The following is a 27439-nucleotide window of genomic DNA, read 5'->3' on the forward strand; positions in this document are numbered from 1 at the left end:
TCTGTTGACACTAAGTAGCACAGTGTAATGAGGTGGGGGTGGGGGGTGGAGGAGTGGAGGTTGGTCAGAGGGCTAGGGTGGGCTGTGTTGCATCCATGTGGCAAAATGGTCCAAGCTAGAATATCTACCTGTGGGTGGAAATGTCTCCCAGACCCCTGCAATATGTTGGTCTCGGCAAATTGCGTTTTTTTATTAGAATTTTATGTGGGCTGTGCCTGGTAGATTATCTGAACTTGCTCTTATGTTTCTATTTCATAACTAACTTTAACCATCCTCCTTGCAGTTTGCATAAGGTGCTCTTCACTGAACAGCCAGAGACATACTACAAATGGGATAATTGGCCTCCAGAAAGTGACAGAAAGTAAGCACTTTGTTTCCAATAGTTTCCACACTCCCAGTGATGTACGAGCACAATTCCCTGACAATATTGCTGTAGAATCAGTTCCGACATCAGCTGGTGACTAGTTACTGTCCAAAGGCAAGAATGTGTTTTCACCACCTCTGCTGTGTTATTGTGTTTCTGCAGTATTATAATGGGCCTTAAGAGCCCTTGGTCACTGTGAGAGTAAGTAAGCCAATGGTATCCAGAATAGAGTTGGACTCTTTTGTGATGCTTCCTCACCAACGTAGGGTCCGTTAGCTTGGTAATGTTCACTATCTGTGCTTACAGATGAGGAATGTTTATCCTCAGAATGAAAATGAAATACCCACTTGTGTGTATATCTCATCATTTATATAAGAGGTATAATTGCTATGGAGGCAGGTCAGATAATGTTTGTTAAATTGATTCCTGACTTGAAGGGTTGCGTTTGTATCATTTGGAGTTTAGAAGAATAAGAAGCAATCATGTTGAATTGTTTGAGGGGGATTCACAGGGTTGATGATTAGAAGATGTTTCTCCACTGCAGGAGTCTAGAGCTAGGGAACAGTTTCAGCAAATGAGTCTCCATTTAAGGCAATTTATTTTCTGAGGAGGTGGGAGGAGGGGCGTGGAGATCATGAATTTTTAGATCCTTTACTGCAGGGAACTGCGATGGCTGATGAACTTTTTGACGGTAGGCTGGTGGAAGGTTTCAGGGATCCAGCAGGAATGGAGTACTGGCTGAGATCAGTTCAGCCGTGGTATTATAGAATAGCTGAGCAATGTCTGAGTCACGTGGTCCATACTTTATGGTGTGCTTCAACTTCACTTCTGACATTGATTAGAATAAGGACTTTGATTATAAAGGCAAATTAACCACAGACCATTTTTTGCCAGAGATTGGGGTGGGGGAAAGGGGGTGGGGAGTGAAAGCAACTGAAATTGCTTCCTTAGGGCACAGAAGACAATGAGAAGATTTAATAAACACATTCAAAGATTTGACTGATTATATAATATTTTTTAATAGAGTAGCTCGGTAGATGCTGTTTCTATTTCAGGGAGCGCTGGTGTCCAGAGGAGAAAGATTTAACATAATTGGTTCAAAATCCGTTGGGGCAAATGAATATTTATGCAGTGAATTATGATCAACAGTGCATTGCCTGCAAGGATTGATAGAAGTGGTTTCAGTAGTAACTTTTTAAATGAATTTGGATAAATACTTAAAAATAGGAATAATTAGCACGGCTTCAGGGAAAGATAAGAGAAATTTAGATTAATTAGGTTGCTGCGAAAGAATCAGCATAGACAAGAGGGTTAAGTGTCCTCCAAGTGCATGAATCTGTGAAAACTGGTAATTCCTTATCCCTTTTCAGCTTCTTTCTTCGGCTGTGCTCTGAGGTCCCACTCCTGGAAGACACCCTGATGCGGATCCTGGTCATTGGATTATCACGGGATTTAGCTCTGGGGCCGGCTGATGCGATGGAATTAGCTGACCATCTGGTGAAGCGCGCTGCATTGGTGCAGGCTGATGGTAACGTGTCCGGTAGCTTGCATTTCTTATTCATTTTTTTATTGCCATGTGTTCCAAGTTATGGTGAAAAATGGTGTTTGCATGCTATCCAGTTAAATCATGCTATACATGAGTACAATCAAGTACAGCAGATAATGCCAAGAGAAAAATACCAGAGTGTAGAATAGTGTATTGCAGCATTACAGTGTTACAGCTACAGAGAAAGTGCAGATATAAAAAAAGTGCAAGACTGCAATGAGGGAGGTTGGGAGATCGGGACTACATCCTTAGTTTATGAGGGAGGTTGCAAGAACGGGTCTATATGCTTATCTTATGAGTTTATTAATGCGGAAATTTTTAATCCTTCCCTGAAGAAGGTGATTGGTAATTTTCTTGAGTAATGCACAGTTAGTTTGAGGATTGCTTTCCTTTGTACAGTTTCAAAAACAGTGAATTCTTTTGGCAAGTGCCTGGGAAAACCTTGATTTTCAACATTCTCCCCAAAGGTTCATGGCATCCAGACAAGGAGATGTATTTGCACTTTCTTCAATGTGCTAGATGCCCCCGATCATTGCCCTAAACAGTAATATGAGAGCCTCTCTACCACATGATTGCAGCGGTCAAGAAGAACTATTACAACACCTTCTCAGTCTCGTAAGGCCTTGTCATTGATGCCCACGTCGCCAGAATAAGTTTGTTTTTAAATACCCTATTATGATCAGGTACAACAGAATGAACACCAATGGCCTTCACACCTAATAAGGAAAATGCTCTATTTGTTATGCATGCATAGAGCACTTGTCAATTTAACACATGCTCTTGATGCTAGTTTATCAGTAGGAATTGTGAATGTGTTCATTTGTAGTCAATAACTGGACACGAACATGTCAATGTAATGCATCATGTGATATTTTGTCTTGGAATACTTGTTCAGTTTTAATTTCTTCTGCCGCGCTTGTTTATAAGAATCTTCTCTACCAACAGGAGCAGTTTTGCTGCATCTACCCTCGTGAATCCCTCTGTTATTTTAACCAACTCAATTATATTTCTTCTCAGTCATCTAAACTCCGGGATTACATATCAAGTTTGTACAAACATCGCCTGAATAGGCGCTGTTCTCAACATTGAATCATAGAGTCGTAGAGTACAGCATGGAAACAGGCCCTTCGACTCAACCTATCCATATACCTGTCCAAATATATTTAAAACTACTTGCCTCAGTTACCTCTTCTGGCAGCTTGTTCCAAATACTCATCACCCTCTGATTGTAAAAGTTGCCCCTCTGGTATCTATAAAATCGTTCCCCTCTCACCTTAAACCTATGTACTCTGGTCCTTCACTCCCCTACTCTGGGTAAAAGACTCTGAATAGGCATTCACCCTATCTATCCTCTCATGATTTTATACACCTCTATAACGTGTGTACAATCCCTCAGCTTCCTGCATTCCAAGGAATAAAGTCCGAGCCTGCCCAACTTCTCCCTATAGCTCAGCCTCTTGAATCCTGGCAACATCCTCGTAAATCTTCTCTTCGCTCTTTCCAGCTTAATGACAGCCTTTCTATAACAGAGTGACCAAAACTGAACATAAGACTCCAAATGTGGCATCACCAATGTGCTGTGCAACTGTAACGTAACATCACAACTTCTATACTCAATGCGCTGACTGATGAAGGCCAATGTAAGCCTTCTTGCCCACTCTATTTCCTGTGACATCACTTACAGGGAGCCATCCCTCAGCCCACTTGCCCAGCTGATCAAGAACCTGCAGTAATTTTTAATAACCATCTTCAATGTCTACCATTCCCTTCTTTAATATAATGCTCCACTGTCTATATCTCTGTTGTCTGTATTTGTCTTCAGATATTTCTTTCAAAATAAAGCATATGCTGATACACTGTGCTAATGCAAGGTAATAAATAGAAGGAATACATCTTTAAGTAGCTAAAAAAGAGGCTGCTGAGGATCACCAGATTTCAAGGTTTCACAGAGTTCTGATAACTGGAAAGTATGATATGTTGTTTATGAAATAAAATGATAACAGACTGTCAGGTGTAGAGGGAGCTGCTCTTCTACTCTTGTTTAGTAATTGCTTAATGCTCATTGTACAGCATTCTTTGGGATTGAGTCACATTTAAAGCATCTTTTCTGCTCCCATCCTTTTGGCACAGGGATTGGTAGGGTAGATGCAGAAATAATATTTCCTTTAGCAGCGGCATCTCAAACCAAATCTCAGTATTTACCCAGAGAGTGGTGAACCCGTGGAGTTCCCTATCTTTGGTCTGGAGGCCTGGTTTCTGGCCTCGGGAATGCATGAACGGATAAGGGGAAAACAGAGAGATAGTGTTGGCAATAAAGGATCAGCCATGATTGTATTAAGCTGAGGCTGGAAGGATTTATTGTCCTACTCCTTCACCTATTTTGCGATATTTCTCCCAGTATCAGTAATAGATTATCTGGGATGTTGTCACTTATGATGCTCATAAGTGATAGGAGCAGAATTAGGCCATTCGACCCATCATCTCCTCCATTCAGTCATGGCTGATCTATCTTTCCCTCTGAACCCCATTCTCCTGCCTTCTCCCCATAACCCATGACACCCATACTAATCAAGAAGCTATCTATCTCTGCCTTAAAAATAGCCATTTTCGGCCTCCACACCCTTCCACAGATTCACCACCCTCAAACTGAAGAAATTCCTTCTCATGTCTGGAGAAAAGTAATAGGTGACATTTCAGGTCGAAACCCTTCTTCAAACTGAGGCTATGACCTCAGGTCCTAGACTCTCCCACCAGTGGAAACATTCTCTCCACATGCACTCTATCCAGGCCTGTGAACTGTGAAGCTCTATTAACTTTTGGATATAAGAGAATCCCCTAGCTGTTGTTTGCAGAGATGTTAGACAGGTACATGGATAGGAGGTTTTAGAGGGATCTGGGCCAAAAGCAGGCAAATGGAAGGCTACTTGTTTGACATAGACAAGTTGAGTCAAAGGGCCTGTTTCCATTCTGTATAACTCATTGACTAAAAATTCTATGCTTATTTTGTTCTTCTTTCAGATCTGCAAGTTCTTCATGTGGAGAGAGTTCAGTTGATCGATGCAGTTCTGAATCTCTGCACTTATCATCACCCTGAAAACATTCAGCTGCCACCAGGGTTTGTCTGCACTCTTTCACCTATCCACAATGAAGCATATTTTGCTAGATTTTAAAATGCAAAAGCAGCTTATGGGAGGATACTTCTTAAATCTATTTTAAGGTTGATAATTTCTACTGTCTAAGCCTCACGAGCTACAGCACAGTAAGAGGCCATTCAGCTAATTATTAACTGTGCTGGGCTTTTGATAGAGCTATGCTATTAATCCCACCCCTCCCTCAAATCTTCGGCTCCCCTTTTCACCATTTAACAGGGTTGTTCTTTTATTTTAATTTTAGAAGATTCTACAGTATCTGCTTCCACTTCCCCATCTGACACTGCAATGCCCGGCATTATTAAAAAAAAACACTTTTATCCCTATTGTGGCTCTTCAAAACAATCATCCTGCAGTAGCATGGAGAAGTGCCTGCCTGTTTTTGGCAATTAATTCATTGATTGTCACTGAAAAAGTGCATATGTAGACTCCGCAGTTCAATAGGGTATTGCTGGGTACAAGCTCATGCATGGAAACTGTTAGTGTGGTGACATCTGTATTTGTGGTGATTGCCGATTATGTATTTTGCCCCTAACCACCTCTTGCAACTCATCCTTGGTGAGGGAATTTGGGTACCTCCAGAGACATGGCTGGGGAATGTGAGCTCGCCTGCAATCAATCTGCATAACTCCAGAATAACATAAAATATATAATTTGTATAGGATGGAATTGCAGATGCTGATTTACACCAAAGATAGACACAAAATGCTGGAGTAACTCAACGGGTCAGGCAGCATCTCTGGATGGAAGAAATGGGTGACATCAGTTTGAAGAAGAGTTTCGACCTGAAACGTCACCTATTACTTTTCTCCAGAGATGCTGCCTGACCCACTGAGTTACTCCAGCATTTTGTGTCTATATATGTGATTTGTAGGTTGATTATGCATTTATATATTTTGTACACAGCATTTTATTTCATATGTTAAATAGCACATTATTTCATTGTAATCATATATCATTGATATAGATACAATGTTCATTGCTTTCCCAAATGCTGTCTGAATCTTTGAATGTTCTCACCAAAAAAATGATTTGAGCCATTCCTCTTGTAACCTTCAGTGAAGTCCATATACAGTGTCATCACTGAACTATGCCAGTTTTGTTTGTGACAACATGTGATGTCCTCCATGATGTTTGATTTGAACGGATATTTTCTTCATCATTCAGGTACCAGCCTCCCGCCCTGGCCATCTCCTCTTTATACTGGAAGGCTTGGCTGTTAGTGTTAGTTGTAAATGCCTTCAATCCGCAAAATATTGGTGAGTTTCTAAGTGACCTGCAAATATTGATTTTCACAAAGTACATTTTCACAAAATCTTTATAAGTCCCATGTGGTACAGTAACTGTAAATGAAGCAAATTACAAAAACCTTTATATTAATGTTAGTTAGATTTGTTAATATTCATTGTATTCACCTTTGCAAACTGTCCCTGTTGCATGAAAAAGCAGAATGTTTTCACCTTAGTTTTTGGACACAGCGCAGAAATTTCCAAGTTTGACTTGGAAGTTCTCCAAGTCATGTCCTAACATACTCCAAGTGTGTTAGAAGCTCTTGAGGTGCAGCAACTGGAGGAGAGACGATTTGCCTTGGAGCTTGGGGAGAGAAGTTGCAGTTACGACTGTCAAAATTAGTGATCGGTGGTATGTAATGCACTTTGCGTGCAAACATTAGCTGAGGGTGGAATCCAGCTTGTCTCTGGCACCATCTAGAGTCAAATAGCCAGATTCAAGACATTCCTTGTCTTGAATGATACACAAAGTCGCCATCTGGATGAGTTCTCAGGTTGCGCAATTGCATACCTGTGGGAGTGATAAAGGGAATGATGAAGAGAGTAATAAGCAGCTGTCGATTGGAAGTGTACACCCCAAATATTAGTGCCAACTTAGACAGGCTCATGAAAGAGGGACTGATATCTATAACAAAAGCTCTCATCTTGTTTATGATTCTGTGTGCGTGCGTGCTCCCAGAACTACGCCAAAACGTTACACGATAGCGCTACAATCTTTCGACCACTTTACTTACAGTTGTCTAGTGGTGTGTTTTTATCAAGTTTTGTTCAGATTTATGTTATATTTTACAAGTTATTCACATTTTTAACTTTAGAAAATCTAGTTTGAGAAAGAATCACTTGAACTTGCAGTGGCAGTTACAGGTATGACGTCACAATGGGATCTAATTTACATAAACTGCCTATCAACAGTGTTCCACCCAGGGCAATGAGAGATTAGTTACATTGTTTTAGGGGAGGGGAGGAGGAGAAGTGTTATTTAAACATTGTGTTTAGTGGGGGTGTGCGATAGGTGAGGAGTGAGAGAGGTAGGGAGGGGAGAGGGGTTATGGAGGGAGCAAGTGACTGAGGGTAGGGAGTGACTGAGGGTAGGTGAAAGGAGAGGGAGGAAGAGGTGAGGGAGGGAGTGGAGGAGGGGTGGATATGAGGGGAATAGGTGAATGGTGGAAACGGGTAGCGTTGGGGGAACGGGTGAGTGGTGCAATATTGCGTTTGGGGAACGAGTCGCAACGGGTCCCACTTGGTCTAGTGTTGTTCTAAAATCATCTCAGTTGCTTAAGCAAGGCTCTCACAAGGTTTTAACAAAAGTGAGAGACTCTGCTTGTGATCCCTTGTCTGCAAACTTACCTGCATCATGTAAACGGCATCCTTGCCCCTGGCAAAAGCATCAGCAGCTGAGAGGTTCCCCACCCCCCACTTCTCAGAAATTGGTGAGTCCATATTTCCAATTCCAATTCCAATCCAGTTCCGAGGTTTTGACATGCTAACAGAACTGGCACAAGCAATTGATATTGGTTTAGTATTGATTTGTTATTGTCACGTGTACTGACATACGGTGAAAAATTTGTGTGCTATCCAGTCAAATCAAACCATACGCAAGTATAATCAAGCCATTACACTAGTCCAATAGGTAGTGCAAAGATAAAATACCCGAGTTCAGAATGTAGTGTTAATTTTAGGCCTCCTTCGGTTGTGGCTAACCATGGGTGTCTCCAGGGTTCTATTCCCTATATGGTGGACGCCTGTGCGTGACTTTATTTAACGTGGGGAGACTGGTGCACAGACAACCACCCCACGGTCCTTGACAGATCTGGGTCAGGATCCAGTGGCATGGAGTCCAAGATGACCGGAGACCCTTTAATGCTGCAGCCTTCATCCGCCTTCCCAGCCGTTGCGATGCTCCACTAAGGTCAGCCATCGTCTTTCGCCTGTTCCACCGTTGAGGTCTTGGTTACTCTTTGTCAGAGACCTCCCCCTCGACCTTACGCCATGGGTGGCCCTACCAGGAACACAGCTCCAGACGGCATCGCTCTCAGGATATCAGGTCCACACATTATGGTAACAGGCAGTGCAGGCCGTAATGCGGTAGGTTGGGAGATCAGGATTACATCCTTAGCCTATGAAACTATCCTGATAACAGCGGGGAAGAAGCTGTTCCAGAATCTGGTGGTATGTACTTTCAAGCTTTTATATCTTCTGCCTATTGGGAAAGGGGGAAAAGAGGGAATGACTGGGGAGTAAATGGTCCTTGATTGTGTTGGCTGCTTTTCCGATGGTGTGTGATTTTTAAAAAAAATCTGAATAGTTTTATTTTGATGTAGAGAATGCTGATGAAATGTGTTTGTCTGCAGGACTGGCTGCATGGGAAGGTTACCCTACTCTGAAGATGTTGATGGAAATGGTGATGACAAAGTGAGTTATTTTACCATGGAATAAACATTTCTTACAGGAGATTTGATCTGGGCACTTCTTTCCCTGGAGAAGTGTTGTTGTTGTGTGTGAGGAAATCCAAGTAGTGAATCTTTAGAATTTCCTACGCTCTGGGTGAAATAATTTTGTATCTCAGATCTGAATTACTCATTCTTATTGTGTTATTGTGTCCCCTGGTTACAGACAGCACATTCAGTGGAAACGTCAATGCTACATTTAGCCCCATGAGTGTTTTGACAAGATCTGCTCTCATCCTTCTAAACTCAATACAGTTTCTCCTCCTACAACAAACCAACCACCCCATATTTTAAAATGCTTTTTCTACCTCCAAAGTAACGCTTCTACTCATGAAGACCATCAAAACGTTGTTCCTCTGATCAGAATCATGTACACGGATGCATGTGTGCAAAGGGTTTACATGTGACATAATATTTATCCTCCTGTTGAAAGAAAAGGTACATAGCTGAAGTTCTTTGTTGATATTAATTGGCCAACTGCATATTTGCCTGTTCCTAGCTCCTGAAAAGGGATGAGAGGAAGCTGACGTCCAACATAAATACTGAAATAACCATTTGGTTTCAGTAGACAGCTTCTGTACAGTGCTTCTCACATAGTTGTGTAATCTGCACAGGTGAGCAACTGGTGCCTAATCTACTCTGCATATCTCTAACATCAAAACTGCAAAGGTTGGAGGTAGTTATCAGATCGGGCAGCATTTGCAGAGAGGGAAGGAGAGTTAATATCTCAAGCCAATGACCTTGCATCAAAAGGCTCTGATGACATGTGATCAACCTGAAATGTTAACTGCTTCTCTGTCCTCAGATGCTGCCTGACATGCTGAGTATCTCCAGCATTTCATCGAGCCATAGAGCTATCCAGCATGGAAACGGGCACTTTGGCCCACCATGTTCATGCCAACCAAGTTGGCGAGTGCCATTTTCTTGCATTTGCCCAATAACACTCTAAAACACTTCCTATCCATATATCTGTCCAAATGTGAAAGTCGTAACTATTCACTTCTATAGCCTCCTTTTATAGCTCATTCCGGATATGGACCTTCCTCTGTATGAAACAGTTGCCCTTGACGTCCCTCTTTAATCCCTCGCCTTAACCATATCCCGTTTAGTTTTAGAATCCTCTACCCTGGGTAAAAGACTGAGTTTTCACATTATTCATGTTCTTCATGGTCTCTACACCTCAATAAGGTCACACCCCAACCCCCTACGCTTCATAGAAAAAAAACCATATTCAGCCGCTCCCTATAACTCAAGCAAGCAAGTCCAGGTAACAACCAAGTGAATCGCTTCTGCACCCTTTCCAACCTAATGACATTGAACCTATAGCTGATCGACCAAAACCGCACACATTACTCCAAATGCAGTCTCACTAATGACCTGTTCAGCTGCATCATGATTTCCCAACATTTTTACTCGATAACTCTTCCCTCCTCACCATGCTATCCACCTGACATGCTACTTTCAGGGAACCATGCATTTGTACACTAAGATCTCTTTGGTCTACAATAATCTCCAAGGCTCTATCATTTATTCTGTAAGTCCTGTTCAGTTTTCTAGCATCTGCAGTTTTTCTTATTTATCAATTAATGTCGGTGACACCTTGCTACATTTCTTCATGAGACATGGCAGAATTACGAAGGGGACCAAGAATATGAAAATCTGAAAACACCTGATTGTGTTCATGACTGTATAATACTTTTGCTTTTCTACTTTCAGCAACTTCTCCTACCCTCAGTGCACTGTGACCGATGAGGAAACCAGAAATGAAATGATCACTCGGGAGCTGCAGATGTCACAGAGAGAAAAGCAGGAGATTTTGGCTTTCGAAAGCCATCTAGCTGCTGCATCGACAAAGCAGACCATCACCGAAAGCAACAGCCTGCTGCTATCACAGCTGACCAGCCTCGACCCTCAGTGAGTGTGTGGGGAGGGGCGCCAACATTGATGTCCTCCCATGAATATGAGAGTGTATCCTGGTCAATGACCTTGTATCACTGCTTCTCATTCTCTTCTGGTACTTACTCCTCATCTCACAAATAGCAACACCAGCAAATGTGATGCACTTGAGAGTGCATGAGAGCTCCATCTATTTATTTGATGGATTGTCAAGCCACTCAATGTCCTGATCATTATTTTACTTCATCACCCTCTAATATAAGACTGTTAATGACAGTTACGCCAATGCATTTATTACATTTTTCTAACACTTCCATTGGATATAGAATTTGTTGCTCATCTGGAATTGTCTGTCAGGAGGCAGTCATGAGCCATCTGAACAATTGCAATCTGCAGAAGTAATGCTCCAGTGCTGCTATTTGGGGAGTTACAGTGTTTAAATTCAGAGAAAATAACAAAAGAGCATATTTGCAAGTCAAGATGGCATGCAACTTATAAGGGAACTTAAAGCCGGTGAAGTTCCCACAAACAGTATCTACAAGCCTTGGCCTGGATTGTAATGGTCGGGTGGTTTGGAGATGTTGAATTTTGTGCAAGTTGCTGCAGTTGGTCTACACTTATTCCATGGAGCTTCAATGATCGTGGCAATGATGGTTGAAGCGACAAATGTGGGCTCCATGTTTTTGTATACTCCTTAACATTAGGGTTTGAATGTGTCGAGGTACGTACAACCAATGTCAGATGCTTGGTGTTAGTGACTAAGGATTAATTTTTTTACCCCCTTTCTGTTGACTACATTTTATTTGGTATCTGATTTACTGACTGAGATCTCCTCCTCTCCAGGGGCCCCCCTCGCCGGCCACCTTCACAAGTTCTCGAGCAGCTAAAGAGCTTGAATCAGTCTCTTCGCTTGGGCCACCTGCTGTGCCGCAGTCGTCACCCTGACTTCCTGCTGAACATCATTCAGAGGCAGGTGAGTGAGCTCAGTTTTGTCTGGAGGTAGCAATCATTTACAAATGGATAGAACCTGCCTGTAAGTAACACTCTTCACATCCTTAGCACTTAATAAAGTGCATCACAGCCAAATAATTACTTTTCAAGTGTTGCCACAGATGGAAGAATCTCAACCGAAGGTGACATAGTTACAAGATTTGGAAGGAGTCACTTATAAATGAAGTGCACAGGAACTTCCCGCAGAGGGTGGTAACGCTCTAGAATTCACTACTCCGCAGGGTTATAGAGGCTGGATCATCAGGGACATTTGACAAGAAGGTAGATGAATTTTTGAAAAATCAAAGGTTGAAGGCACAAAATAAACCCGAGGTTCAGAGTGGCCTGGTCTGCTGCTGTATTTTTAGGTTCTAATGTACATAACCACATAGAGTAATACAGCATGGAAACAGGCCTTTCGGCCCAATGCATCCATGACAGCCAGGATGCCCATCTAATCTAATCCCTTTTGCCCATGTATGGTCCGTAATCCCTTTAAACTTTTGTCAAAATATATTTTAAATGTTGTTATTGCACCTGCCTCAACCACATTCTCAGGCAGCTCGTTCCATATACACAGCTTCCATAAATATACAGAGACTACTGCAACCTTTGTAATAAGTAATCCAGGAAAGGTCCAGAAAAGTGAATGGGTAATTCTGAAATGGAGCTGGGACAAGCACAAATATAATGGGGTATATTCAGACAAAGGACTTGGCAATGGGTTAATGGCATTTACCTACAAATCTGGTAATCCACAGGTGCTTCACGGCCATTGCAGTATTTTTGAAGCAGAGTCAATGTTGTAATGAAGGAAATTGCAGCAAGATTTCACAGGCAGCAGTGAAATTGTATGCTTTAATTATCGGGGTCGAAATATAAATGCTGGTCAGATAATTGGAAACAACTATCCTGCTCCTTTACAAACCACTGAACGGGGATCATCTACTTTTCACGCTCAGTTTAATATCTCATGCAAAAGACAGCTCCTCAGACAGCGCCTTTCCTTCCTATGACATCAATTGTACTGAAGTGTCAGCCTTGATTATGTGCTCAATTATTTGGAGTACAGATTGAAGTCGTGACCTTCTGAGTCAGAAGTGAGACTGCTACCCTCTGAGCCAAAGCATCTGCTGTGCCCTATTGTAAACACCTGCCCCGACGACCTCCACAGAGTGCTATAATGTCTCACTTAGTACTAAGTGTGGCAATGTTGAACTATAGGTGGCAAATTTATTTCATTGCTCTCTGGTACAGTGTGTCAGAATTTATTGTATTGGCAATATGTGGCAGTAAGACATTCATTGAGGGGTTTTATGTTGGCTTTCATTTCTTAGTTTAGACTGAGAACTTAGGACATTAACCCCAAATATATAAGGCTCTGATCATGTTGGAGATAGTATGAGGAAAAACTTGCCTTTCGCTGAGCTTGTGCTTTGCGCATGATTCTGTACCCCTCTGAGGGAGCTGTGTCTGAGGTGGCCAAAAGAAGTTGCACTGTTTGAAGCATTGCTTGAAGCATTCGGCCGAACGCACTATGGGAACTTCACTCGACCCCCTGCAGGAACTATACAACAGGAGGTGCAACTCCAGAGCAAATAAAATCATGGGAGACCCCTTCCACCCATGCAACGGACTGTTCCAGCTGCTACGGTCAGGCAAACGCCTCCGTTGCCATGCAGTGAGAACGGTGAGGTTGAGAAGGAGTTTCTTCCCAGAGGCCATTCGGACTGTAAACTCCCATCTCACCAGGGACTAACTTTACTGAACGTTTTTCCTTCCAATATTTAATATGTAAAAGAATATGTGTGTGTTTATGATTGTGTTTATAGTTTGTTTGGTTGTTTGGTTGTTTGTCTTTTTGCACAAAGTCCGCGAGCATTGCCACTGTCATTTCACTGCACATCTCGTATGTGTATGTGACGAATAAACTTGACTTGACTTGATTAAAGTAGGTGATTCTGAGAGGTCGAAGACCCCTTTGCCCCAGGCACATTGCACCTAAACTGTGTCTTTTGTTGTTCTTGCTGTTTGGATTTGTACCAAGGAATCAAATTCTTGGATCACTGTGCTTCTTTTTGAAGGAACTTTCTAATTAGTTCCTCTCTCCCATGCTTTTCTTTCATAGCTCTAGATATTTTTCTTTTAAATATAACTATCTGGTTTCCTTTTGAAATGATCTATCTCCACTGTTTTTTTTCAGGCAGCACATTCCTGATTATCAATTTGGTGCATGAAAGAAGTTTTATCAGTTCCTGGGCTTTTTTATCTGTTATCTTAAATCTATGTTCTTTCGTTACTGATCCTCCAGCCATCCAGGAAATGTTATATTAATCAAAAGATATGTTTGAAATCTAAAGCGACTGATAAATTGTCCTTTCCTCCAGGCCTCGTCTCAATCCATGCCCTGGTTAGCAGATCTGGTACAGTCGAGTGAAGGGTCCTTGGATGTGCTGCCCGTCCAGTGCTTGTGCGAGTTCCTGCTTCACGATGCAGCTGACGAGGTGGCCACCACAGAGGAGGAAGACGAGGGAGAGAGCAAAGAGCAGCGGGCCAAGAAGCGGCAGGTAAGACTGTATCTCATCAAGTGCACAGATATGATGAATGGTTGCAAATCGCTGAAAAAGCCTTGTTTACTCAGCATATGGTATTTTTATTGTTTTTATTTGGGTGGTGAGACAACTTCTTGAACTGCTGCCGTACTTCTAGAGTTGGCATTTCCAAAATGGTTTTCAACTGATGGTGGAGAATATAGACTTGGGGTCAGTGAAGCAGCGGTGATGAATTTCTAAAGATGATGAGGAACAGGGGTCTGAGGTCCTGAAGTCCTCATCCTACATGATAGTAAGTGTCACTGACTTGGGAGATGCTTCTGGAGTAGCTGGGCAGGCCACTGCAGTGCATTCTGTGGATGGTCCACACTAGGCCACTGTGGAGTGAAGATTGATTTCTTTGGGATGTCGCCAAACACTTCAGCAGCACGGAAGAATGTCGATGTCCAGTCAAAATATGATTGTGAGAAAAATGGATATCCTGTTTTGGTGATGCCATTTAGCCACACGTGGACAGAACTCACTTGGTCTTGAAACAGAGCTGTGAGATCTTATATGTTTGCTGAGACAGCATCAGTCTAACATTTGAATCAAAAGTTGGCATCTCCGATACAAATACTGGGAGCCCGGGTTTGCACTCACAATCTGGAGTGGTAGTTGAACCCAGATGGGTGGCATGGTTAGGCCAGTTTGCTTCCTAATTTTAACTTGCTAATTTACTCATGATTACAGAGACAACAGAAGCAGCGGCAGCTGCTGGGGCGTCTGCAGGACCTCCTGTTGGGTAGCAAAGCTGATGAACAGACCACCTGCGAAGTGCTGGATTACTTCTTGAGGCGCCTGAGCTCTCCACAGGTGGCCTCCCGTGTTCTGGCCATGAAGGTGTGTTGGAGTGATGTGCATCTTTTAAACGTCCTGTAGATGGGTATGGTTTTATTTTGATGTTCATGGGCATCATTGCCTTGTTACCTTTAAGCTGTCTGTGGTGAAGTACTCTCATTAACCACTGTAATTCCTGTACTCTCACTGTGACATTAGATTTCACCAGTGGAAGAGTCACAAACTAGAGGACATAGTTACAAGATAAGGGGCATTGTTACCAGATAAGAGTCATTTAAAACTGAGGTGTATCAGCATTTCTTCTCTCAGAGGACTGTGAATCTCTGAAATTCTGTGCCCCTGATGGAGGTGGAGGCTGGATTATTCAATATATTTAAGGTGGAGATTGATAGATATTTGAAACATCAATGCATTGTTGATATGGGGAACTGGCATGGAACAGGAGTTAAGGCCAGCATAGATGTGCCATGATCTTATTGAATGGTGATACAGAGGGAAAAGATCAAAAAGGGACCTGAGAGCTGCTTGCCTCTACCACTTCCACCGAGAAGGTGGTGGGTATGTCGAATGAGCGGCCAGAGGAAATGTTGGAGGTGGGTGTAATTACAACATTTAAACAACACTGGGATAGATACATGGATAAGAAAGGTTTAGAGTGATATGGGACAAATGCAAGCAAGTGGGACTCAAGTAGGCGACTTGGTCAGCATAGACAAGTGAGGCTGAAGGGCCCGGTACCGTGCTGTATAACTGCTCTCTTCCTACTATTTTCTTGAGTTGTGTTGTGGGAGACAAAGGATGTTGACTGAGTAACTTTAATGGAACAGCATGTTTCAAGTCAGGATGGTGTGTGATCTGGAAGATGGTGCTTTTCCCCACACACCTTTTCCCCACATACCTTTTCCCCACGTCCTTCTAGGCAGTAGTAGTCATGGTTTTGGGAGTTTCTGCTGTGCATCTTATCAATGTTGTAAGCCAAGATGTGTGGTACTCGATTGGATGCCAGTTGCGAAGCTTTTTTTACCTGAATGTTGCTGAGCTAATTGCACTCAATCGGGCTTGTGGAGAATATTCACCACCTTTCTGGCTTGTGTCTTACGGAATGGCTTTGGGTTGTTCGGAGCAGAGTCACTCACTGGAAGTTACTCAGTCTTTGTCCAGCTCATGTAGTAACTGCAGTGTTTTTATAGCTGGTATTTTTCCAAGCTCTTGTGAATGATGACACCTAGGATGTTGAAAGCAACAGTTTTGGAGGGTGGCAATTCACATTTTGGGGTAACACCAAAATGTAGTGCAGGTGAGATCTGCGATTTTACCTGGAATTATTACCTGGAACTGCTACTTTCCATTCTCTGTGTGTGAACATGAGTCCAGATAGGACAAATCAGTGGATTATTTGGCTGCATTGCTAAATTTGGCACAATACTGTTTTTTGTGTCACATGTGCCTCCTCCACTCCATTTGTCTCCGACTTACAATAGCTGGTGATTCATGAGTTTTACAATGTCAGATGAGGAGGGGTGCAGAGGGAGTGTTGTAAAATAGGTGCCCTTCTGCTTTGATATTGTGAAGTAAATAAACATTTTTATGGTTTTGATTTGATGCCACGTTCAAAAGACCCCTCATATGCTGGGGATCTAACGTGGCATGAACATTAAACTTTATCCTTTGCTGCAGGGCTTGTGCCTGGTGCTGACGGACTCTGAGAGCAGTCTGCGGGACATGGAGGAGCGAGAACAGATGATGGAAGAGGACTCAAGTGATGGTGAACCACTCCATAGATATCAGTGGCTGCTGCGAGATCTTCCCAATCTGCCCCTCTTCAGCAGTGTCTGTAAGATGACTTCCTTGGCACTGCAGCAGGTGAGCTTTACAAACAATATGGATGGAGTGGCTGGGTGTTAACGTTTTATATGGAGCCATACAGCATTGGCAGAGGCCTTGGCCCACTGCATTATTGAAGAAAAAATATAGTAAAAGAACACAGGTCAGGTGAAAAAGGGGGAAAGCAAACTGGAGTAGCTTGAGTATTCTATAATGTGGTTGAAATAAAATGCATTTATGGGTGGAGGGTTTAATGCCTTCATATACTCATGCAATAAATTATAAATTCAACAACATTTGTGGATTTTTATCATGCCTTTACAGAATAGTATCCCGTCATTCAAATACACTGAAGCTTAATCACTATTGTAATGTCAGAAAGATAGCACCAATTACCAAGAGCAAGTTTCCACAAGCAGCAATATGGTTAACGCCCGATAATCTGTACTTTTAATTATGCTGGCTGTGGGATAAATATTCCACAGGGCACTGCAGATCCATTATCTCTTCACCAAAATGATGCTCAGGGATCATATTTGTGAGTAAGATGGGACTTTCGTTTATTATTGTGAAAATGCAAAGTTCAACAGCGAGGTAGTCTCATTATATTGTACTGACTTGTCAGCTTAGGTAATGTACTCAAGTTTCTGGAGGGGTCTTGAATTATCTAAATGAATGATCACAGTAAGTGCACAGCAGTCTTTGCACCCTTGCACTTGCTGCGTGGGCTGTGGCAGCATTTCCTCCAAGAGCAGGACTTTTCACCACTTGGTGGCGCTGGATTCCAGTTTTTGTTCACCTTCTCAGGAGTGAACCCTGTGCTGATCTGTTACTGGGTCTGGTGTGTTAAACTATTGAGGATTTAACCAGATTGGGGAATAGTGTGGTACATAGCCAAAAGAGGGAGAAAAGACTAGGAACATACAAGAGATAAAATGCTGACATGAAAATGTTGCCGTTTATTTGAGTTGTTTCATTTTTAAACAATTTACTTATTAATTTTGATTTGCAGGCAATTCATGTGGAGACCGATCCCCAGACCATCAGTGCCTATGTTATTTATTTGTCACAGCACGCACCAGTAGAGGAGCAGGTTCAGCACAACGACCTTGCCTTGGTAAGAATAATGTGACGGGTTTGAATGGTGTGGAAGCAAGAAGAAAATAATTGAATAGTGTCAGAGCATGGGCTGCTGATTCACCCAGCAGTATATTTAATAAGATGCCACATAATAGGTTTTGACGGCGCATTAGGCTGAGGGTGTAATATGACTGTGGATAGTGGAATGGTTAACATCCAAGAGGCATAAATGAGTAAACTGGAACCAGGGGTTGGAAGTTGACTGCTTAAAACTGAGATGAATGAGAAATTCTACTGAGAGTTCTGAATCTTTGAAATTCAGTATCCTGGAGTGTTGTGGAAATTGTGTCATTAAGCACGTTCAAGACTGAGTTAGGCTTTTGGATTGCTGGGGATCGAGAAGTAAAGTCTGGCATGACAAAATAGCAGAACAGGCTCGAAGGGCCGAATGGCTGCCAGCTTCTTTCTCTTATGTTTTTGTGGGTTGTGAGACAAGCAGACCTATTTCCTCTCTGAACGACCTACAGCTAAACACCGATTATACACTACCTGAATATTCATAAATCCCAGTTGTTTGGCATCTCGTTATTTGCGGCCTGTTTCTCGTGCTCCTGTTAAACTCAGCGGGGGCTCATTTACCATGCTTCCTTTAAACTTACCAGAGCTCTGGTTCTGTTGCTTTCTTTAAAAACAGAATGATCCTTCTTTCTGCGTTCCTTTAGACTTATCTGGGATCGGTTTCTCATGCTCTCCTTAAACACACCATGCTCTATTTCCCTTTAATGTCACTGGGCCTTCATTTCCTGCACTTCTTTAAGCACACCGAGGTTCTGTTCACCAATGTCCTGTTCTCTGATTAAACATACAGGGTTCCCTTTAAACTAACCAGTGTCCTATTTTTCTTGCTACTTCTACGTGCATTGTGTTTAACTGGAAAAAAATTATGTTAAAGTGTAACAACTTTGAAGAATTGAATTTGAATTGTGTTGGGGTACTAATATGATTAACATACAATATAGTCTGAAAGCTCTGTATAAGAATGAACTGCAGATGCTGGTTTAAATCGAAGATAGACACTAAATGCTGGAGTAACTCAGCGGGACAGACAGCTTCTCTGGAGAGAAGGAATGGGTTTCGGATTGAGACCCTTTTTCAGACTGATTCTTCAATCTGAAGAAGGTCTCGATCTAAAACGTCACCCATTCCTTCTCTCCAGAGATGCTGCCTTTCCCGCTGAGTTACTCCAGCATTTTGTGTTTATCTTTAGCCTGAAAGCTCTACTAGGTTAAGAGAGTTTTGCTGCACTGCATGTTCCATTGTGTTCATGTCCTTTGAGCACCTTGTCTCATCGACCTCCTTTTATATGCAAATTTAACCGAAACAGTAGAAGTGCTGCTAATGGGAAAGGTGGGTAACGAAACACCATACTTTCCCTTGTTGTAATGATGTATATTTTTTGTGACCCGTCATTTTGATCACTCAGGACGTTGCTCGCTTGATTGTCGAGAGGTCCACCATCATGACTCACCTCTTCGCCAAACACTCCTACAGATCGGAGTGCGAGTCAGTGTTGGTGGCGCTCATCGCCATCTTCTCCCGATACGTGAAGCGGATGCGGAAGACGAAGGAGGACGAGGAGGTGTACAGCTGGGTGAGTGGGTCCCCTCAGTACACTGGCTGGTTACACAGGCTCAATCTCCCGCGGTGGTGCTGACCACATGGAGCTGGTGGAGCACGTTACCGACAACTCTGTCACTCGATTCATGAACTACTCGATGATGTGTGTTGCCAATTGGGTGTCCTGGTGTCTGCTGGGGATCATGCCACATCTCCATTCTCTTCATAGTCCATTATCCAAGTGAAGAATCTCAATCAGAGTTTGTGAGAAAATAGGAGATTCGTATGATTGAAGGAAATCTAAAACCAAAGGTGTAATTGTTTTCTTTAAAGTAGAGATGTTTAAAATTATAATTGCACAGCATGGAAATAGGCCTTTCAGCCCATCAAATCCATGCTGACCATAAACACCCATTTACAGTAATCCTGCACCATTCCCATTTTATTATTTCCACTTTCCCATTAATTTCCCCACGTTCCACCATCCACCTATGCACGAGTAGCAATGTACAGTGGCCAGTTAACCCACTTGCACATGTTTGAGATGTGAGGGGGAAAGTGAAAAGTCTACATGGGTAACATTAAAGGTCAGGATTGAACCCATGTTGCTGGAGCTGTGAGGAAGCAGCTCTTCTAGCTGTGGCACTGTGAAGATTTAATCCAGGCATTGACAGTGGGAGAGATAGAGCATGAAGGTGGTGTTGCAGAACATCAGTCGTAATGTTGTTGAATGGTGGAGCAGGCTCAAGGGGTGGAGTGGCCTGCTCCTGGTTCCTATGTTCTTCATTTATTTCAAAGAGGCGCAGAAGCCCTCATATTTGTATGTGCCTTTCTATAAATTGAATGTCCTATGAGAAAGATTAAATGGGTCAGTCAGTTGTGAGGTTGTACCATATCTAAAAATTCTCATTCAATCTTTTTGCACAGAAGAAAGCTATCTTGTCGACTGCTCATGTGTTTTTTTTTCAAAGGCTAAGCAATTTGTTCTGTTCTCCCTTCCCAACAACTCTTCAATGTTTTCCTAATTCTGTTTAGAAAGTTACTGCTAAGATCAATGCTTAGGATTCTAACATAGAACTTTATTCTAAGAATGTGAATGCTGCAGGGAGAACTAACTATTTTTTTTTTTTTTCTAATGCACAGTCTGAGTCCCAGGACCAGGTCTTCCTGCGTTGGACCACTGGGGAGACAGCTACCATGCATATTCTGGTAGTTCACGCCATGGTCATTCTTCTGACGTTGGGTCCGCCTCAAGGTATAAACGTGGGAGTAGGACGCAGGAGATTTAAACGGTTGTGCTTTAAAGAAAAATCCCTGTGTGTGTAAGTTGGGATGGTGCAGGTGGGTAGGTTGATACTAAAATAATTAACATTGCAGGTGTATGCTGCAATGAGTGGTCTGACCGATATCGTAGGGAATTTACTCTGTTACTTAAGCACTCAATGCCTAGTCTTAAAACTGTAATAAACATTTCTGCTAAAAGGAAAAAAAAATAATGTCCATTTCCATGCCCCTCATAGTTTTGCACCCCTAATGTACACATGACCCCCCCCCTCCCCCAGCCTTCACTGAAAGGAAAACAAACACAGCACATCCAGTCTCTCTTAACTGAAAAATGAATGTCCCAGGCCACATTCTAGTGAATCTCCTTTTCACCATCTCCAGCACCATCATATCTTTCTTATAATGTGGCGTTCAGAACTGCACCCCGTGCTCCAGTTGCAGCCTATGATGATTTGTATAGTTTTATCAGAACCTTCTTGCTATTATAATATTTTCCCATAGGTCTTCCTAATCACATTATCTGCCTGCACTGTTGCCTGCTTGGATATGTACACCAAGGTCCTCCAATTACCTTGTGGTGGCAGGGAGGTCATTAATGAAGCAGCTGAAGATGGTCAGGTCTGAAATACTGCCCTGAGGGATTCCTGCAAAGTTCTAAGGCTGATACCCTATAATCACAATCATCTTTCTCTGTCCCAGTCACTGCTGTGATTTTCCATTGATGCCCATTGGTTGCAGTCTTACCACAGTTGCATAGAAACATAGAAAATAGGTGCAGGAGTAGGCCATTCGGCCCTTCGAGTCTGCACGCCATTCAATATGATCATGGCTGATCATTCAACTCAGTATCCTGTACCTGCCTTCTCTCCATACTCCCTGATACTACCCCATTTCCCCATGTTGATGCTACCCCATTTCAAATTCTGCTTTGATGTCATTCTCACCTCTGGAATTTAGCTCTTTGTGCCTGGCTGTGATGTGGTTTGAAGGTGAGTGGTCCTGGGAGTAGGTTATTGATGAGTAATGCTTTTTGCCAACCTTGTCTATGACAGCTTCTGTCATTCTGCTGATGATTGAGTAAACTGATAGTAGCTAGGTAAGTTAGATTTTTCCTGATTTTGTGAACATGATTTAGCTGAGTAATGTTCCACATTGTGGCTTGATGCCAGGCTGTAACTGTACTGGAGCAGTGATCGGTTCTGGAGTGCAGGCCTTCAGCACTATAGTAGGGGGGTTTTGGCTCCCATTGCCTTTTCTGGACCAGGTATTTCATGATATCAAATGGAGTGGAAATAAATTGGCTGGAGGCTGGCTCTAGTGGAGGCAAGAATCTCAGGTGAAGAGAGATAGATCGTCCACCTGTCGCAAACATCTCAATTTGTGCTATTCTTTAGCACTGACAATTCGCCCCTGTCATCTTTGAGGATGTTATGTTCTTGAAGTTTCTGCATCCTTTAGCTGTTTAATTGTCCACCACGAATTCAAGACTAGATGTGATAGGACTTAATCTGATTCATTGATTGTGAAATCACTTAGCTCTATCTGATGGTAGAGTGATGGTTCGTGCTGGACCCTGAGCATAGATTGTGAGGGTGAACATCTGATGGTCCACAGTGTTAATGTATGCCCAGCTTTGAGCTCCCTGATCTGTTCCAAATCTATCCCATATACCACCTTTCTAATACACCACATTATGATGGAGGCTATCAGTTTCTATCTAATTGCAGTTTGTTATGATGTTCGAAACAACTTGGCTGATTGTTAACATTGTTAAGACTACAGTTCAAAATTTTAACGTCTGTGTCTTGGTTGTTTATTTCTTTGAATTTTTGAAAAAAAACAATAATTCTCAGAATGTTTTTCCCCAATGCAATATATATGTATCTTAAAAAGTGGGTTTATTATTGTATCAAGGGAATAACTTGGATTCTATTCCTTTTCCAACATATTTAGTTAACATTCATTTATTTGCAGGAACTACTTGCTGAACTTGGTTTTCATCTTGTTCACCTCTCACCACTGGCTTAATATTCAACCTGAGCTAGTTCCTCCTCTCTTGTCACAAATGCATTTCAGGACGTCAGTCCCCATTCGTTCTGAAGCTGCGAGAATTGTGGAAAGTTGCTCAAGTTTGATATAATTAGCAACATCTCTTGGATAATACGAAAATGAAAAGTGTGGGCAATGCAATGAGAATCCTGTTCTGAAGTTGTTGGAGAGTTTTGGAAAGTATACTTTGGTCCTAGTGTAGCTAACTTGAGGTGCTTTTGAGATTGGTTATGAATAATAGAATGTACTATTTTCCCAAACACCTCACCATGATAACTTGAAGGCTATGTGGGTTGATCACATATTAAAGAGTGTGGTGCTGCACTAAAGTGTCTGTATGACAAGGCTATTTATTCATGGCTGAGAGAGAAGGCCACTTGTAGCATTGCACCACAAGAATGTGGTTTAGTGCAGGAGCATTTCCATTACATTGCCTGTGCCATCTTCTATGCCCTCTGGGGTTGAGTGTTTAGATACATAGATACATAGAAAATAGGTGCAGGAGTAGGCCATTTGGCCCTTCGAGCCTGCACCGCCATTCAATATGATCATGGCTGATCATCCAACTCAGTATCCCGTACCTGCCTTCTCTCCATACCCCCTGATCCCTTTAGCCACAAGTGCCACATCTAGCTTCCTCTTAAATATAGCCAATAAACTGGCCTCAACTACCCTCTGTGGCAGAGAGTTCCAGAGATTCACCACTCTCTGTGTGAACAATGTTTTTCTCATCTCGGTTTTAAAGGATTTCCCCCTTATCCTTAAGCTGTGACCCCTTGTCCTGGACTTCCCCAACATCGGGAACAATCTTCCTGCATCTAGCCTGTCCAACCCCTTAAGAATTTTGTAAGTTTCTATAAGATCCCCCCTCAATCTCCTAAATTCTAGCGAGTATAAGCCGAGTCTATCCAGTCTTTCTTCATATGAAAGTCCTGACATCCCAGGAATCAATCTGGTGAACCTTCTCTGCACTCCCTCTATGGCAATAATGTCCTTCCTCAGATTTGGAGACCAAAACTGTACGCAATACTCCAGGTGTGGTCTCACCAAGACCCTGTACAACTGCAGTAGAACCTCCCTGCTCCTATACTCAAATCCTTTTGCTATGAAAGCTAACATACCATTCGCTTTCTTCACTGCCTGCTGCACCTACATGCCTACTTTCAATGACTGGTGTACCATGACACCCAGGTCTCGTTGCATCTCCCCTTTTCCTAATCGGCCACCATTTAGATAATAGTCTGCTTTCCTGTTTTTGCCACCAAAGTGGATAACCTCACATTTATCCACATTATACGGCATCTGCCATACATTTGCCCACTCACCCAGCCTATCCAAGTCACCTTGTAGCCTCATAGCATCCTCCTCACAGCTAACACTGCCCCCCAGCTTAGTGTCATCTGCAAACTTGGAGATGTTGCCTTCAATTCCCTCGTCCAAACCAATTAATATATATTGTAAATAGCTGGGGTCCCAGCATTGAGCCTCGCCGTACCCCACTAGTCACTGCCTGCCATTGTGAAAAGGACCCGTTTACTCCTACTCTTTGCTTCCTGTTTGCCAGCCAGTTCTCTATCCACATCAATACTGAACCCCCAATACCGTGTGCTCCAAATTTGCATACCAATCTCTTATGTATTTTTGTATTATTTTTGTATTATTGAGACAACACCCATCAGGTTAAAACTTTTACTTCCTCCATTATTTGTGCATAGTGACTGCAATTTGTATCATTTACAAGGTGTACTGCACCAATTTGTCAATACTACTTTGTTAGTATCCTCTAACTCTGAAACTGTACTGCTGAGATGGAGAAGGATGATGGCCACATGAGAACATTACCTGCAAGTTTTCTTCCTAAGTCCTACATCATCTTGCCTTTGCATTTTATCATTGACCGATCATTATTGATCAGTCCATATTCCCGATCTCCCAAACAACACTGTTGTTTTGTCACGTGAACTTAAGCAGTTTACAGAGGTGGTCCACCATCTCAAAGACAAATAACATGGGGTTATAAGTTGTGGTCTTGCTATGTCCTAAGAATAAATTCATCTGTCCAACATATGTAGAAAGAGAGAGTTCTGCTGTTAATGTCTGTAGAGTGATGCTGCTTGATCTCAAACTCTGAATTGAAGTAACATTGAATTTTCATGCCAATAACATGATACTTCAGCTCATGTAAGTGTTTTCTTGATATCTTTTTCCAGAAATCTCTCTCGAAAATCTTACAAATGTTGCTGGTATGTAATTGTTTTTGAATTGTGTGTTTTCAGGAGACAGTGATTTCTACCACCTTCTCGATGTGTGGTTTCCGGACAAGAAGCCTCTCCCAACGGCATTCCTAGTCGACACTTCAGAAGAAGCACTGCTTCTCCCTGACTGGCTGAAACTCCGCATGATTCGCTCAGAAGTATCTAGATTGGTGGATGCAGGTGAGTAAATACACTTCTTTATGAGATCCAAGTTGACACCATTCTGTATATTTTACTAGGTAAAATAATCTTTCATGTTTAACGAGTTCAGACTGTTTTCACTTGATACTGCTTTGATTCCGGTGAGTCACCTTTTAAAATTTTGGCTCCAAATTCATCCAGGCTAAAGAAGAGTCTCCTTGATATTAGGTGTAATGAAAGTGGCTACAGTGACATGAAACAATGTGGTCACAAAAGATTTTTAAAGAGGATGGGACCAAGCTGATTTAGAGCATGATAGATGCATGAAGGTGATGAGTGTGGCTGTGATACAGTTGACCCCACTGAACACTACAAGACAAGATATCAAAACTTGTGTCTGTTATGATGGGCATAACAATATGAGATTATTGAGATTTTTTTGTACCTTTTTCTACAAAAGGTTACATTCTTTCAGAGATTGTTCAACTGCTATCTCCCCCCCCTACCTGCACCCACCGATTACTTGCCACTCTTTTCTCTTTCCTTCCAGACATGCTACCTGACCCGTTGAGTTACTCCAGCGCTTTGTATCTTTTGCTGATTTTCTTTCCTTGTTTAGAAATGTGAAAAGCAAGGTTTTCTGACCTATAGCCTATAGACATTATAGAATAAGACCTCCCAGTCAGATGATGGGGACCGGGAGGTTGGGAAACCGATGGGTTTCATTTGAGGTCATCTTGGTCTTTGTGGTCTTTCCATGAAACCACCAGAGAACCGTGACAGGTTTACTGTCAATATACTTTCAGAATATTGGCTTTGAACAATGTGCTGGTTTACTTGTAGATAAAGGTTTAGAAAGTGGTGCATTTCTGTTATGTTCTGTCTCGGTGGTTAATCTGAGTCACAGCAAGTGAGCAACATGGAGCTCACTGACAGAAACGGATGCTCAATAAAAGCTGAATAAAGCTACGTTCAGAAGTTGATTACTTATATAATTAGATGTCCTGGAGTGATTTCAAGCCTTGGCGTTAAGTTGACAGTTCTAATAAACCACTTGAGGTTCACTGTCAGGGTTTATGGTGTCATCTGTACTTTGTGAATTAAATTGCAATCTTGTAATCCCTACCAGGTGTTTATTTTTTAATTATGGTACTGGAGGTGGGTTTGTCTCTGTTGCTTGACTTCACCAATGGTGGAATGAACCAGTGAAAATTGCAGATAAATCGAGCAGTAATTGTTAGGTATGTTAAGCTCATGTTTTTAAAACATTGGATTATGTCAGAGGGAGATGGCAAGAAGAGGGAATTGTAATCTGCTGTTATGGGGCAAGGAAAGACGAGCTAGAACAGGAGAAATGTGATCCAGTTAAGTTATTTTCTGTTGTTGCCTCGCAGGATCAGGAACTGAAGTGGGAAGAGTTTGCACTGAGCTCTGAACGGCGTGCAAGGCAGCTATGTTCTAATTTAGCTTTTCTCTCCAACAGCTCTCCAAGATTTGGAGCCGCAGCAGCTGATCCTGTTTGTCCAGTCCTTCGGAATCCCAGTCTCAAGTATGAGCAAACTCCTGCAATACCTGGATCAGGCGGTGTCCCACGATCCACAGACACTCGAACAGAATATAATGGACAAAAGTAGGTGTTTTGGTAACAATAATGGGTGAGAATCTTTTGATCTGGGTCTATATCTCAGTGGTACAAGATGGATGGGGGCAAGTTCCGCACATGTCATCAACAGGAGAGCAAACTTCATAGATGTTTGGCGAATAAAACAGTACAGCACAAGAACAGGTCCTTCGGAACCATAATGTCTGTGCGTAATATAATGCCAATACCATCTCTTACCTGCTTGACATAATCCATATCCCTCCATCCCTTGCATATCCATTTGCCTATCCACAAATCTCTAAAATGACACTATCATATCTCCTTCAACTGCCACTCCCGGCACGGTGTTCCAGGCACTCACCACCCTATATGTTAAAAAAAACTTGCCCCGCAAATCTCCTTTAAACTTTGCCCCTCTTATCTTAAATTTATGCCCTTTAGTATTTAATGTTTCAAACCCGGGAAAACATTTCTGACTGTCTATTCTATCTATGCCGAAGTATTTACTTCCAT

The 27439-nt window shown here is 42.3% G+C and overlaps 1 protein-coding gene across 8 annotated transcripts in view; it reads left to right on the forward strand.

Annotated features, from left to right (window-relative positions):
- The window catches only part of ints1 (integrator complex subunit 1), a 94358-nt gene that overhangs the window by 19688 nt on the left and 47231 nt on the right, over positions 1 to 27439 (forward strand). For 6 of the 8 annotated variants that reach the window (XM_033040833.1, XM_033040836.1, XM_033040835.1 and 3 more), the window contains exons 14-28: positions 284 to 361; positions 1735 to 1904; positions 4929 to 5025; positions 6227 to 6318; positions 8700 to 8760; positions 10512 to 10709; positions 11535 to 11664; positions 14069 to 14248; positions 14966 to 15115; positions 16751 to 16936; positions 17910 to 18014; positions 19461 to 19628; positions 20738 to 20849; positions 25204 to 25362; positions 26807 to 26953. In XM_033040833.1, coding sequence (XP_032896724.1) covers positions 284 to 361; positions 1735 to 1904; positions 4929 to 5025; positions 6227 to 6318; positions 8700 to 8760; positions 10512 to 10709; positions 11535 to 11664; positions 14069 to 14248; positions 14966 to 15115; positions 16751 to 16936; positions 17910 to 18014; positions 19461 to 19628; positions 20738 to 20849; positions 25204 to 25362; positions 26807 to 26953 — 2033 coding nt within the window. The remainder of the gene's footprint in view (positions 1 to 283; positions 362 to 1734; positions 1905 to 4928; positions 5026 to 6226; positions 6319 to 8699; positions 8761 to 10511; positions 10710 to 11534; positions 11665 to 14068; positions 14249 to 14965; positions 15116 to 16750; positions 16937 to 17909; positions 18015 to 19460; positions 19629 to 20737; positions 20850 to 25203; positions 25363 to 26806; positions 26954 to 27439) is intronic. The other 2 variants (XM_033040840.1, XM_033040841.1) reach the window with 1 other exon arrangement.

The sequence above is a fragment of the Amblyraja radiata genome, chromosome 22 (genome assembly GCF_010909765.2).
Source record: "Amblyraja radiata isolate CabotCenter1 chromosome 22, sAmbRad1.1.pri, whole genome shotgun sequence".
NCBI classification, from domain to species: Eukaryota; Metazoa; Chordata; class Chondrichthyes; order Rajiformes; family Rajidae; genus Amblyraja; species Amblyraja radiata.